Source organism: Dermacentor andersoni, chromosome 4 (assembly GCF_023375885.2).
Source record: "Dermacentor andersoni chromosome 4, qqDerAnde1_hic_scaffold, whole genome shotgun sequence".
Classification (NCBI taxonomy): domain Eukaryota; kingdom Metazoa; phylum Arthropoda; class Arachnida; order Ixodida; family Ixodidae; genus Dermacentor; species Dermacentor andersoni.
In genome coordinates this window covers 40,299,599-40,315,127 of record NC_092817.1, presented here as the reverse complement: position 1 = coordinate 40,315,127, position 15,529 = coordinate 40,299,599, and the positions used below count along the sequence as shown (strand labels likewise).

The following is a 15,529-nucleotide window of genomic DNA, read 5'->3' as shown; positions in this document are numbered from 1 at the left end:
AACTATAATTGATGACACGAAAATGACGAAAAAAATGAATATTATAGGCGCGTGGTTATGACAATGTTCACACGGTGAACGATAACGATGTTCTTATTGCGGAAGAGACTTGCCTAAAATATCTTACTTACCTACTTTTTAATGCGACAGTATTATACTGATCATTCAAGAACGCTCGGTGAAAACAGCCAGGAGAAAGAGTGATAAGAAGGAGCGTTGAGGCGAGGGGGGTGAACTAGTGTGCAAATGATTTCTTAAAAGGATCGGAATCCTACCTAATTGTGCAAATGTTGGAAGAGGAGCAAGGGGGTGAAATGAGGCGAGAAAGAAGCAAATAGAGCACTGGGTGAGGAGGACGATGGCATAGGAGAGAAGGATGCGGGTACGGGCGATTGCGTCAGTGTCAGATGACATCGCTGAATCAATCACTTCGCTCGATGGGAACTTAGCCTACAGTTTCAAAATCAAATCTGCGGCTATACTACCGTAGCTATACTGTCAACGTGCACAGCCACTACGGCGGTTAAGGCACCGTAGTAATGACGGGCAGCACGTGCATTTCTACTAACCTTCGTCGCTTCGAACGAGCTCGTCGCTTCTTTTAAAGCTACCTTAAACGCAGTTGTTATCTCCAATTCGTTCAGTGATCACGAGCTGCTACAATTTGACTGTTTCGAAAACGTTATAAAAATTTAAAAAAATGGGGGGGGGGGGGGTGGAATCATCTATGAATGTAGAACCAAATTGACCCACTGGGAATGCTGTGGTGCAAATATCATCCAGGTATAGCATCAAACATACTCCGACTTGTCGTGATCCGTTCATTCGCTGGAAGTGTCGCGTTAACATTGCCACGGGGATTGTGCATTTTTACAGTTAACTGTCAGGTTACAAGAACCATAGGTAGCCGCGACCGATGCGAGGCTCTAGCCCGTGCCTCTGGCCCCTTCGTCGCTGTCGTCGTCGTACGACCGACAGTACCATTCGCTCGACTGTCTCGCCACGCTGCCCCCTGGGGCGAGAGCACCGACCCGGAGCTTGTCAGGACGGAACAGAGGCAGTCGTGACGTACGTCTTAAGACTCATGACGTGCACGATAGTTGAGGACGGTCGCGTGGGCCGCCCTGGATCGCCGACTGGTTCAACTTGGCAAGCAGCGTGGGTAACTTAGCGTAACAGTCTATCGGGGCCATCGTAGCAGCACTAGACCTTTTCTGAGATACGGATACGGAGAGACGGAGGCCGGAGAAGCACCAGGGAACCTGAGCAGTAACAGGCGTCCCTGTGGCCCTAATCATACAGAGCTTTTCGGGAAGCCTTGGACGTCGTTCGTGAGTGATATGACGATCTATGTCGGCTTGCGCTATGGCATCGCGAATGTATGTAGCTGATTCTCTGAACTATTAACCAATCAGAAAGATGCAATTGACGTCATCAGGCCTATATAAAATCGACTGCAGAAAATCCTTTCTCTGATCTGTGGATGGCGCTCTGTCGGAAGATCCAGGCAGCTGCGGAGCAAAACGAAAACAAATGACGAATCCGCAACCATGGACGCATCGTTATTTGTAAATAAAAAGATCTGCGCAATGTGCATGCCCTGATTTGTGTTTCGATGCACCGTTTTCCAAAACTAAGAAAGCCTCGCTTACATGGACAGACGGGAGGGATATGTGTTCTGCCACTTTTTTAAGGAGCTATTTGCGAGATTACAGAAAAGGCACTAGGTTGTTAACACCCTTTGTGTTCTAACAGTTTAACAATACAGACCATGCTATACCGTCTGTGGCTAGGCGTTGCCTTTACGAACTCATATGCTTTCCTCATTGGAATGGCCAACAGCCCCACGTGTGACACATGCAACATCGATGAGACGCTCGCACATATTATATGAGTCTGCCCGCGATATAGCGCTCAGAGACAAGTGATGTGCAGAGTACTGGACCAGTTGAACAATCGTCCTCTATCAGAACTCAAAGCTTTAGGCCAGTGCTCCGAAAAAAAAAAAAAAAAAACATCCGCGTTGAAGGCCTTACTCGCGTTATTAAGGTTCCTGCGGTCTACGGGGCTTCACGATAGACTTTAAGAATGCCGCCCCTTACCGCTCTGTAGTGTACGCACTTTGTTCATGCTCGTCTCTCTTTCTCTTTATCTCCCCCTTCCACTCTGTTTCTCTTTTTATACCCCTTAACCCTTTCCCCGTGCAGGGTAGCCAACCGGAACTACCTCTGGTTAACCTCCCTGCCTTTTTCTGCATTCTCTCTCTCTCTCCCTCTCTCTCTCTTGCGAAATTATGTAAATTTCCGCTCACAAGCCCGGGAAGACACAGAAAACAGTACAGGAATATACACAAAGATAGTACAGTTCGCCACAGACGTTTACGGGACATAAATTCTACGAGAGAATTGGAATTTCGGTTCTTCGATGGCATGGAGCGTCTAAGTTAACGGACGACCGTGTATGTCGCAAAAATTAGCACAGGCTGCGACTTGGAATTCAACACTATGTGCCTATATGCGCCGCGAGAATTGAGAGTAAGAGTTAGAGAAAGAGATAGAGCGAGAGAGAGAAATAGAAGAGAGGAAAGGCAGGGCGGTTAACAAGACGCACATCCGGTTTGAGCGTTCTCGCAAATCTGGTGCCCTGTAAGCATGTGTGACGGACTGTTGAAGTACCTGCAGTTCCGTAATTACGTGGAAACACTAAGAAAACTTCAACGAGACGTGGAGAACGCGCCGGTAGTCAGCAATATTCGGGACATATGTATACTTTAGAAATTGCAAGTGAGTTGTGAACGTAAATCACTTGGATGCTTTAAAGAAACGCTACGAGGCCAATGCTCAACAAAATTCAACCTTTCCTAACAAAGCCCCGCGAAATCCCTAAAAAGAAGTACAAAAAAAAACGAAGAAAACGGCGGAGTTGAGGTTCAAGCAGGGTGGGTAATACAGGGGGAAAATAAAGCACTTATAGCCAACAAAACGCTCGTGCAGTTATATTCATGTGCACGTTACACAACCAAGGTGGCCAAAATTATTCTGGAGTCCTCTGCCACGGCGTCCATCATAGCAACCCAGAGTTGCTTTGGGACAATAAAATAAATGAATGAATGAATGAATGAATGAATGAATGAATGAATGAATGAATGAATGAATGAATGAATGAATGAATGAATAAATAAATAAATAAATAGTTCCGTCGGTCGGGGTCGGTCTGTCAGGTTGTCCGTTTTCTTGGACGCGTGAGGCGGGCTTGCTAGCTAAAGGTAAAATAAGCGTAGCTATGGATCTGGAGGCAATTTCGTATTGTAGCGTCTGGAGAAAGATTCTAGTCTGCACCTTTGCCTCTGCACTTGCAGTGGCTGCGTACCATTGGCTACCACTGTTTCAGAGGGTGAACTTAACTTGGCAAATTTGTTAAACATAAACCTCAGTCCTCCTTCGAATTCGGTCGAATCCAGCGTAGCTCCCCGAGTATGAAATGAAATCTCCAGCACGAAACCACACGAGGCCGTGTGTGCGCACAGCCTTCCCCGATGCACGGAGGAAGGATGACGGGTGAAAAAAAGAGGAAAAATGAATCCCCTCGCCGGCGCGCTCCTTCTCGTCGACGCCGCGAGAGCGCGCGCGGAGAGCACGCGGTTCGTCCTACGGGCGCGCTCGTTCGGCCCAGCAGCAGAGCCTGTCGGGCCGGTGTCGTGCACGGACGCGTGGTTGGTGAACTGCTGCGCCGCTCCTCCGTACGCTCCGAAGATTTTTGACGTCATCTGTGCTGCGCGTAGTCGCGCGGTTGTGGGTGACAAACCTCCATCTGCGAAGTCGCCGCGAACGTTTTGATTTGCGGATAGACCCGGGCGGACAACTCTTTTGGAAACCGCGGCGAATTATGCCGCCGGGTGCACCGTCTCCCGGATCGGCTCCTGCAGGTGAGTTATCTCGTAAAGCTCGTTCACTTGCGCTGAAAAAAAAAAAAAGAGAGAAACATACCGGCGTTGTCGTCGTCTTGGTAGCTAATAGTCATCGGTTGGGATGGCAGAAGCTGAAAGCCGGAATAACAAACGGCGAGAAACATTTTAAATTCCGTCATTCGTTGTTTGCGATGTTTTGAAGAAAATTTGGTTTTAGGATAGTTGACTTCTTCGAGGGAAGGTTTGTTCCTGCGGCAAGCACGTTAAATAACCTCAGGTATCCACGAATGAAAAAAAAAATATATATATAACGAAGAAGAGGAGTACGATGTACGTTCAACAAGCACAGTATATTTGACTGACGTTTCGGCTGGTGGACCAGCCTTTGTCAAAGTCTGGTCTTGACACAGTCAAAGTCTAGTCTTGACTTTGACAAAGGCCGGTCCACCAGCCGAAACGTCAGTCAAGTATACTGTGCTTAGTGAACGGACGTCGTACTCTTCTTCTTCATTTTACTACCGGGACCAGCGTGATTTCCTCAGCCATAACTATATATATATATATATATATATATATGCGACGACACTTCGCCTTGTTAAAAGGACTGCAACCAAACAAGAAAGTGCACTTTATATTTGCATTACTTTCTTTATTGGCTAGTATGTTGAGGTAGCCCGCCCCTACTCTGTCCCAACTTCCTGAATTTCAGAATTAACGCAGGAGAAACCCGCGCACTTCGCTCCTTCCACGGAAGCGCGCCGACAGCGTCCGGCGTGGCGCGGCTTCAACGCGAGTGAAACAGCGTGGCAGAGACAGCTTTACAGGGGAAACCATGATAAATGATGATTACGACCGAAGGCCCCGCAAACTAGCTGATAGGGCGGCTCATTAGAATGCTCCTTTAGGGACCAATCGGCCGGACCAGTTAATGAGCACACCGGCGAGCGCCGAAATGTTGGCCGCACGGCGTGGCTGCACAGGTTAAGCGGCGGGACGACGCCCGCTGAGTCTGCAGCGTAATCGTCGCTCGTCTCGCCACAAAGCATTTGCAGCCTGCGTGCGAGAGGGGGACTCGCCCTGGATCCCGCTGGCTGCACGAGGGCGAGCCCGGGAATATGCGCGCCGATTTCGCGGTGTCGTCCCTTGATGGAGACGGATGCGCTTGTTTGACGAGAGCGCCAGGCCGTCGCGCGGCAGCAAGAAGGAGGCGCAGCACCGGGCCGACTTCTCGCCGACGGGGTCATTCTTGCGGGTGCGCTGTTTTCACCGGTTGCAAAACATCGCTCGACTCGCTGTTTCTTTTTTTGCGCATTCGATGGAGAAAAGGAATAAAAATAAAAGATGACTCGGCTTTTCTGTAGTATACACGCTTACTCTTCTAAGGGGATTGTCTACCGTGCAGACGATGTACGGATGAGCAGAGAAACAGACGACGTGAGTGGTGCGGTGTTTTCTGCTTTCTTGCGCGTCTGCTGGTCGTCTGCAGTGTAGAAAATCAGCCACGAATTGCAAGTAGGCCGGCTTTGACCTTTCTGAATAATCTACTTTCAGAGTATCAGTTTGTGTCCAGTTTACTTGAACATACACAAATGCAGCACTTCTTTGCATAATCACTATACTGCAAAATTGTTAAGGTGCTTAGGCAGAGCTCCAGCGAATTGGTACGTGCACTAGAATACTAACGGTATAACTGCGTATATGAAAAACGCAATATAATCACGATAATAACAAGAAAGTCTACTACGTGTCAGCAATTAAATTTGTAAATTAAATCACAACGTTCTGTTATACGATGATTGTACAATGAAAAGTAAAGAAAATGCACGTGGATTTATTCCCACGAATTACCTTTCCACAAACGTTAAAATGCAACAAAATTTCCATATTTTCTTAGTAAGCGACGCTCAGACAGGTTTGTGCTGCGCCCATCACAGCATACATTCTGGCATTGAGCGCTTTGCTCTTGACTACTATTAAACGCAGAACACGACTGGTCTTTTGCGTGCTTCAAAATTCAGCTGGTGAGAGTGACGGACCGAAAGGGTGACCGAAGGACCATTTACGCGCGTACAATCTTCCTTAAACAAACTACCCCGGCGAGCTTTCAAGGCGACGTCCACGCGATTCGGAAGTCATTCTTCAGTTCAAATATAGGCGTGCGGTTGCCTCTGGTTCACGTAGCGCACACGATACGATGGCCCCCGGTTGCAAATTTTTTGAACGCCATCCGGAATGACTGACCAGACTCTCGCCTTACGAAATAACTGTTGGGTACATTATGTGCGCTATGAATAAAGCGCTGCACTTCGATGTAGGCATCATACTGACGATTTCGCATTTTCAGTTCTATAGAAATGAAAATCTGCAGCTTCAATTTTCTAAGCCTGTTTCTTTTTTTGACCACGAGATGAAGGATTGGTAGGGCTTGGTTTTTGTTTGAGTAATGGATGGTCCAAACCTTCGCAATGCGTTTCTTTTTTTTATTATTTACATAGCCTCAATGGTCGGCTGATCGCTGTCAGCCTTGTCGCTTTAAACACACTCCAAGTATATAGTAACGGCAAAAGACGTTACATGCTTTCCTTTTTTTCAGGAGGTATCCCGAAATACGTCAATACTCAAACTTAAAGGCTCAGAAGTTTAGGGTTAGAGTTTAGGAAAAGGCAGAGGTGTGTTCTAACGAATCGTTGCGTTTGCCACGCAATCGCCTCTATCGACCGGGTTCGGCCGCGGCGTCTTGAGAGGACGTGATTACCGTCTAGAAATATTGCGGCACTCGCGGAAAGTAAACCGGAAGGCGCTTATGTGAGTTACGTTATTTAAAAGTGGCCATGACGGAAACGCGAGGGAAGACGTTTTGCAGACGTCCCTGGAGAGACGAGACAGCATGTCCCGTTATGAATGCGCGTTTCATTGCATTGGTGTAATGAAGTTTAACTGGTAAGTCAAAAAGAATTAAAAAATTATTTAAAATGTTTTTTATTACCCTTTTCATAATGCCAAGTTCAGTGGTACTCGTTTGTCCAATATGTACCGTTGTGGAACCCTCGCTGTTAAGCAAAAATATTTAAGCCGTAACAAATAATATAGCAGAGCTTTGTGAGTGCATTCTAATAAAAAAGACTACTTACAAATAAAGGACGATGACAGCACTGTCGTGAAGAGCACTTTTGTGAAGGTGGCCTTGGGGGGGGGGGGGGGGGGGGGTAAACTAACCATTCGAAAAAAAAAGAAACAAAGAGAAATTAAGGCATTCTAATTGATTATGATATCGCAGTTAATATGCGAAGTCTGTGAAAGAATAACTTTTAGCTCTTTATTATTTACTTGTTGATACATACAGCCATCCGATTCCTTGGCATTAGCAGCGGTGCTGCAGCCATGATTGAAGAGACGTAAGCAACCGAGAGGTTCTTATCAGAAAAGGCATTCCAGCTTTTTCAAGAAGCCGTTAGGGTTAAAAAGGAAAAAAATAAGTAAAAGGAAAGCTATGTTGAGTCATTTCATTATTTCACTATGTGCTGCAAGATCAATTACTGTACAAGTAGAGCATTGTTTTTTCTTTTCGTTTTTTTTTCCTACAGAACAATGGTGCTAATCAGTGTTCATAGCGAAAATTGGGCACTCGGAAATTTCGCGGGTCTTTTGTTTCGCTCTTCGAGCCAAAAAAGAAGGAGGCACTTGATCGATTTTTATAGTTGATGGTTATTCAAAGTCTTGACGACATTAATCGGAGGCTTTCTGGCAACATTCGACTGTCAAACGAACATGCACAAATGAGAAGCAGAAATTGAAAAATAAAAGTACCACCAAGGGAGGCTATCATGCGCTTTCGGGGGTCGAATAGATATTTGTTTTTTTTTTCATTTCGTGAGAACTTTTCTCATTGGCTGTTTACTTTTCATAAATAATATGTTCGCTAACACGATTGGTCGGCGGTTGTTTTTACAAAGCACCTTAAGATAAGTATTTTGTGAATACGGGTCTCAAACTGCGTTTTGTTGTCTTCCTTTCTTTTTTTTTTCTGATTTGATGCGAATATTCACTCGCTTCTTAGGGCGGCGTGTAGTGCAAGTATGGTTGGAATACAATCTAAATCGCGCAAAATATGAAGAACACGCACGACCTCGCATCAAAACTTTATTTCGAGGCAGATAGAACGGTAATTGTCTTCTGAAGACGAGAAGAGAGGGCACATTATCGACTGAGACGAGATTGCAGAGTCGAGGCCTGTGTATTACAGGCTGACCGTCAGTGAACCTTTACCAAATAAATGTCGGGCATATCGATCCTCAGGTCGTAGAAAAGAACGCCAATAGCGATTTGTTTACCTTTCTCCTATTTTGGTTCAGCGAAAGCGAAGGGTCGAAAAAAAAGAAGGTATATATATCTCAGGGGCAAGTCCCTGAATTCTGCGGCTGGCACGGGGCACCGGTGTAAAAGCTCCGGTACGGCGCCGATGTTCTCGGTTCTAGGATGCGTCTGTTGCATACATCGAGGTCGCTCCACACCTCCACCAGAAATGTCGCCGTCTAGGAAAACAGGCGACCTTTAGTTTGAAGCGTCGTCTAACCGTCGACTGAGCGCACGAAAATCTCAAGCACCCACGAAAAAAAAAAGAAACCCTTAACGCAACAATGTTAACATAAAACGGCAATCAACAAGGCGAATACAAGGTGACAGCACAAACAAACAACACTCTTATTTCACATTTTACATATTTACTTCAATTTCAGGGAAAGAAATTAATGACGCGTGAGAAAGGGGGAAGAAATAAATGGGAATGTACAAATGGACAAAGCAGAGGCAAACGATCGAGACGTAAATGTCTGCCGCGCAGCATTTCCTGTGGGATTCGGCGTATACACCCGCTTTCTGAGTAAAACCATGAAGCAGCCCGTTTCCAATATCCGACACTGAGAAGAAACAGCCACGCGACCAGACGGACGCGTCTGGCCACGCGGTTGCGTGGAACGCATAGGCTCGATATACGGCTGCATTCAAAGCAGAAATGACCGCAGATTCCGAGTTTTTTCTCGATGCCGGGCACTAGCGCCGTTCACTCTCCGATGAATAATTGAGCAATAACAAACCGCGCATGCCCCCCGGTGTGGGCTTTGTTATGGCGCGTTTTAAGTTGTTCGCGAGGTCCGAAAACGAGTGACCGGGAGACGTTATTGCGGCGTAGTTTAACCGGTTCGCGCTGGTTAAGTGCGGTCAGGTTTACTAAACTTACATGAATTGCAGTCGTAACGTTTTTATTCGGCCACATGCGAGTTGTGTAGTCGAAGCGCAGGAGTCGGTGGCATTGTAAAGGCGAAGCATTCTCTGTTTATCCTCCCGCGTTTTGGCATGGCTGCTGGATCGGTCAGTATCTCGGCGGATGTGTTTGTGGGTAATCTATACGGATGTCACACGTGCGCATACCAGCGAACGCTTGTACGCACTTGTAACCTTCGTTACCTTCGTTGTTACCTTGGTAACCTTCGCAGGCACTTGCGAACGGGCTTGTACCACACGTACCACGTGACTTCTGCAAAAATTAAATGCATGTGCCGCGTAGCTGGACAGAACAAAACTGATGTTGTCTGCCGCTGCTTGGGGCAAGTCAGACAATTGTTTACGTCGCTTTGTTACATAGTTAGTTACCATAGATAATAAACAGCCCAGATATTATATTCAGAGCTAAACTCTCGATGAGAAAATGGTACACCACCCTGACAAATTCCCCGATCCAGCTTTCTGTCACCCAGTGCATGATACATGGAAGCTTGCTTCCAAGCCTGAAGGAAAGCTCGCGAAACACAAGAACGTGCAGCGCGGCTAGTCGATCGGCATCGTTTCTTTTCCGCAGCTTGTTCTGCGTAACAAAAATAAATAAATAAATTGCTACATAAAACAGTACCATATAATGTCGGCTCACAAATGTCTTTGAAGCGCGGAAAACGCTGCGACAAATGACGCTTGCGTTTATTCAAACACGCCGTTAGAAAATGAGAAAAAAAAAACGTTCTGGTTAAACGGTGACAGTGGCGGAAAACGCGAACGCCGCGCCCAGGCATGCGCGCGCTCACATTCTGGAAGATGACACGCACCATTCCCGAAAGATATTTCTCACAATCGGCGGCACCCTCGCTGCGGACAAACCGCACCCCGATGTGCGACGTACGAACGCTGGCGCGGGCCGAGCCACGCATCCGGTGTCGACGCTTTATCATCGTCTTGTGCACGTGTTCGTGGCAGCGAGCCACCGCGACGTCGTCTCTTCGATAACGGACGACGTCTAGGCTTTCAGACGGGCAGCCGCTGTTCGAAGCGGCGCACCAGTTTCTTTACACCCACTGCTAGTGTTTTCAAGTTCCCGCGCAGAATTTTTTTTACCGATGCGACTATCCCTCCATCTTTCTGTAACAATAAATAGTCCGCAGTTCTATTCGAAGATAAGCAATAAAAATGTACCGAAAGCAGTGTACCGGAACAGAACGAAAATGAAAACGGGGTAAAGAAACAAACAATATTTTTGACCGGACCGAGAACGTACCCAAAACGTTATTTATTTATTTTTTTTGTTTCGGAGTCAAACATAAATATTTTTGATCGGTTTTCGGTTCAAGGAGAAAATAGGCAATCCGAAACGACCGACGTCAGGCAACGTCAGAATCAACGCGTATCTTAGGGGTCTGCACAAGCACGTATTTCAAGCATGGATAGTGCTAGCTATAGCCCGTCGAGCACTCCACTAATCTAATCTTGCCGCTCGGTGCACTCACTAGCAGATCCGCATCGTAGCGGAACCCAGGGCTTGCACGCTGAAGAGCTTATCGTTTCGTTTTCCACGGGTACGACGCTTTGTTACTGAAGTTCTATCGTTCGTTTATGTCCGTTTAAGTTCGTTTTATCCGAACTGCGGCCTCACATTTCGGCGAGTACATTCGATGGCGTGCTGCTTCTGAGATCATGCTCAGTGCCTAGACGCTGAGGATCGTCTCAGAATTCATAATTCATTTATTGAGAAAATCAAATACTATGTTTTTATCGTTACTTTGCTTCGAGAATTTTCGCATGCGAACCAAAACCGTTATGAACAGTTACGGATACTTTTCGTTTGTTCAGGAGCAGAACCGGAACAGAACTTTTTTCAGTGGAACGAAACTAAAGCCAGAATGAAAAACGTTTCGTTCCGACACTCTGACTTAAAGTTACAACACATTGAAATCGACGACATCCGGACAGAAACACTGGCAGCAGGAAAGTGACCTGGCTAGTCACAGTCACCGTTGAAATGTTTAGGACCGTGTACTGGAGAAAAATGTTCAATAAATGAGCAGTTTGTTAACTGCTGCCAGCAAAACTGTGCAAAAAGTTGTTGTTCGCATATGTTAGTACTCAATGAAAATCCGAATATCGGTATGCCTGCTCAGTTTGTAGACATTAATCGTTCCAAAGCGAATAGCATTCCTTGGTTCTTTCGCCCGTTTTCGTGTTCAGTGATAGGTGTGTGGTCTCGTGCAACCAAGTTATAGGGTGCCTTCGTCACCGAACACCAACTATTATAGTATTTTTTACACGTATGTGCTGTTGCGCGAGAGCTTTGTAGCGTGTGGAGGTTCAGATGCTGTGGTGGAGCCCTCAGAAAGGACAGCTGCTATTGTTCTCCCGCCGCCATCTCCACCGCTGGCGGATGTGGGAGAGGACTCCCGTAGCGGGAGAGGAGGATGACAGTCGCTTCCTGATCCCCTCCACCGGCTCTCGCGCTGCTGGAGGCAACACACATGGGACGCATTGGCTCATACCTATAGCCCCCTACACTAAACCGCTACACTATAGCGCTGTAAACGACTCTGTGGCCGAATTTAATGAGGCTTTTCGTTTCTAAGTGTTCTTTGCCAATCTGCCGGCTATCTTCGCTTATGACGTGCCCAGATTAAGGATTGGCTGAAATATTCTTTAACGAACAAATCTGTCGTGAGAGCGTTTTGTGAATGCCGGTCCCGTTCTGGGCGAAATTGAGCAACGAAGCAACAAACGCTACCTAAATATTCTCACTACAACAAATATATGCATCCAGGCGCGTCGTCTATTTCTTATAGAGAATAGTTATAGAAGCGCTCCGCTATTCGTTTGTAGTGGCAATCATCGTCGATGGTTCCGGCACAATTTTATTTCTCAACTTCCGCAGTCTTCGCGGCTAGCGATGGCTTTTCTGCAATGCGACCATTATTGCAAAAATGCTTGCTTTACAGAAACCTCTCGTGCTTGGAGAATTCGACTGCGTTCAACCGTATAGCTTCTATTGAACTGGCAGTTCTAATGCGCTTTCAGGTATGAAAATAAGCCGCAGAATTTTGGACGCTGCATTGTGATAGTGCATTTGAAAATTGAAATCCCGGTTTCCGGGCTCAGTATTGAAATATGAAACCTTTATTGGTCCCCGTCGCCGTGTATACGCTTTTTACACCGACTGCACGCTGCAGGAATAGTGAGACAAAATGGAGTCGACGCTAGTCTAGATAAGGGACACTGAAAACCCGTGGCGTCAGTTATTTATTGTAATCTTAATACACGACCCAAGGACGGCAACGAATTCGTGGTTAGGAGGGTATGGATTCGTGTAAGGATGCCGTCATGTATTCGCAGATACATTCGTTTCTTGTGTGTGCAGGTTGTTTCAACATTTTTGCCGGTTCCCGTGAGAAAGAAGCGCGTAAACTAGCGTATAGTGTTTCTGAAACACTAAAACAAGTCGTCTAAGGTTGCAACTTGTAGTTTCTTTACAGCGAAGCTGTTAGCCTCTAGTTGGTCAGCATTTTTTTTGTGTGTGTGCGAAGCGGAGACGAAAAAAATGTGGACCGCAATATGTCAGCAAAATTGTGGGCCGATCACAGTGGCTGTGCAGGGCCAGGAGGAGTGGCTCGTACCCCCGTAAGGCAGCGACTTCAAGCATTGAGCAAAGTGAAGCGAACAGCGCATACATTCTTAGCAATCGCGCACACAACATACAGAACAGCATACGTTTCAATAAGGAACGAGCGCAAAACAGCCATCCGTAGCACATAATTGATAACAAGGCGTTCCTGATGACAGTGCATAGCGCTCCCCGCATAGGTTTTCCGGTAAAGATTACTGTTGCGCAAGCTGCCTTGGCAACGGCAGCTTGCGACGTGGGGAGTGACCTCCGTAGCCTTTAGTATGTGAAGGAACCAGCCTAGCAACTGATTTCGATGTTGTTGCAGCACCGCTATGGGCAGCAGCGTACTGTTAAAATCACAATTACTCTCATTACTGTCATTACTATTATTACTACAAAGCAATAGAGCATTGCATATATTTTCAACAGCTTCACTGAGCACCCACTTTCGCAGGGCCAGGATGGCGAGTAAATTTTTTTTCTTACTTTTAAGAACTATATTCAGCTCAATTCTTACATGTTTGGTTCGGTTCTGTAGCATTGTGTGCTCAGCCACTGAAAGTTGACCCCCAGTAGAGTCATTTGCGTCAATGCTGCGGAGGACACGAAAGGACAAGTTATGGAAAGGGTCAAGGACAGGAACGCACGCTTTAATGAGTTCGTAGGGGCATTTGAAATGCGTACAGCATTGAGATCATTAAGAAATTGAAGGCTCTCGTGATATGTAACAGCTCATCGATTTGTACGATCGAGCAGATACATTTGATGTGGGTCATTTTTTTGCAGGATCTGCGTGACAGACTGCCGTCATATAAACAAAGCTTTGTTTGCTTGCATACGCTAGCAACTTGAGCTCCGGTGATTTCTTGAACGCATGAGCGGTTGCTGCCTTACCAGTCGCTTTCTTACGATACTACCACTTTCTTTTGTTTGTTTCAAGAACCTTGATAGTACGGGGTACGCACTTACCATGTGAGCAACAGCTGATCAATGTTCCTGATTGATCAACGGTAACGTATGTGGGTCAATTCGTTGTGACACGCGCGTGACTGGCCGGCGTCATTAGAAAGAGATCTGCATTGATTGCCGCGGCCAACATCTTATGCTCCTTACATTCTTTCAACGTAGCGAATGCTTTTTTGCAGTGCGATCGTTATTGCAAAAATGCCCGCTTTACAGGCGCCTATTTAGTTTGGGTAACAAGTAAACTACATAAAATCGAAGGGTTTGTATTCAGATAGCCGCTATAACGCACTATCAAGTATAAGTTACGCGTCAGAATTTTGGAGGCTACACTGTTTTAGTGTATACATGCAGGTTGCCTGCAGCAATTAATATTGATGATCTTGTGGCAAGAACGCCATCTTATTAGCGTTCACATGCATCCCCGTGCGGCATTTAGTGTTTACATGGGCTAGATAAATGTCTGAATCGGCAACTTGATCCGCATTAATAAATGCGCGTATGGTAGAATTCTTCGTGAGAAAAAAAATTCCAGCCGAATCTAAAAGTGGATATACCATTAGCGAAGGCGACCACCTATTGGCAAAATAACACTCACGAACGAAGTTTTGTGATTGCGGTCACTGGGACGAACACGCAAGACAATGAGCAACATAGCCTAAACTGCTAGAAATCCATCTCTGCATATGTTTAGAAGAAAAAACTTAAAGAAAAAATCTAAACAAGAATTTCCCCTTTCGATTCCGCGCCAATGTCACGCTTTTGATGAGGTCAAAGTTCTACGGCATTCTTTCCTATTTAGCATTGTTCACTCTGAGAAGTCCTGTGTGACGGGTGTTAGAGTGAGTTAAAGTCACAAGGCAGAGGAAGGAAAAAGAAACTGCCCCTGTCCTCACGTTACTTCTTCATGCCAGTGGTAGCTCTGCGGCTATATACAACACTGTGCAATGACATACACAGCTATGCAACTATTTATGATGTTATGCAGGCATATACAAAACTATGGATACATTGTCATGTAAAGAACAACACGCAACGACACAATATACTACACGAGGCGTTGGGATGGGGAAGCAATTCAGCGTCCTGATTTTATTCTCATCCGCGACCTCTTTCACGTCCTCTACGCGCGTGAAAGCAGCTTCGTTGTGAAGGCACCCAGTGTCGCAAAGCTCCTTCTTGGAACTGCATCTGTCTAGGACGCCGCTGTAATATACGTGGGTCAATTCCGGAGTCAATGCAATACCCGGTTGACCGTGCTGATTTTCGTTGACTAATTAGGATGCACAGTAATGTCTTATGCTGTTGCTGATGTGCGTAAACCGTTGTGTGACGCTCTAGAATGCATTGAGACAGTTGGATGCTTTTTTTTATATGCCTATTTGATGCTATAGCATCTTCTCTTTCGTGAGGTGCATGTGCCGATTTGATTCAGCACAATTCGCGTTACACACCGACTCACACCACGAGACTGACATCTACGCCGCCTAACTTAGCTCCGTCAATAAAATTTATCTTGAGGTCGGCAGGCGTTTAGCGTGAGCATATGTTAGTTAACAGAGGCTAACGCCCGCAAAATACCAAGCCGCGTCGTTAGCGACAGAAAACACGCACTGCATAGTTCATCGTGATGAACAACATACGCGTATTCCATGGCGATGGCTGTAGAGTGGACTGGGTGCGTAGAGTTCGTAACTCTATGTATGGCCGTGGTTCCGTTTGCACTTTGTTCTCTTTCCCTTGTGTAGCGT

General features: G+C 46.2%; 2 protein-coding genes across 3 annotated transcripts in view; one reads left to right on the top strand and one right to left on the bottom strand.

Moving 5' to 3' along the window:
• Positions 1-926: 926 nt before the first annotated feature.
• LOC140217226 (uncharacterized) overlaps positions 927-15,529 on the bottom strand; it is a 32,058-nt gene continuing 17,455 nt past the window's right edge. The window contains exon 5 of the mRNA XM_072287597.1: positions 927-1,012. Coding sequence (XP_072143698.1) covers positions 927-1,012 — 86 coding nt within the window. The remainder of the gene's footprint in view (positions 1,013-15,529) is intronic.
• The window catches only part of LOC126536965 (leucine-rich repeat, immunoglobulin-like domain and transmembrane domain-containing protein 3), a 294,777-nt gene continuing 282,138 nt past the window's right edge, over positions 2,891-15,529 (top strand). For both annotated transcript variants that reach the window (XM_055073630.2, XM_050184043.3), the window contains exon 1: positions 2,891-3,925. The gene's annotated coding sequence lies outside the window, so the exon portion shown is untranslated. The remainder of the gene's footprint in view (positions 3,926-15,529) is intronic.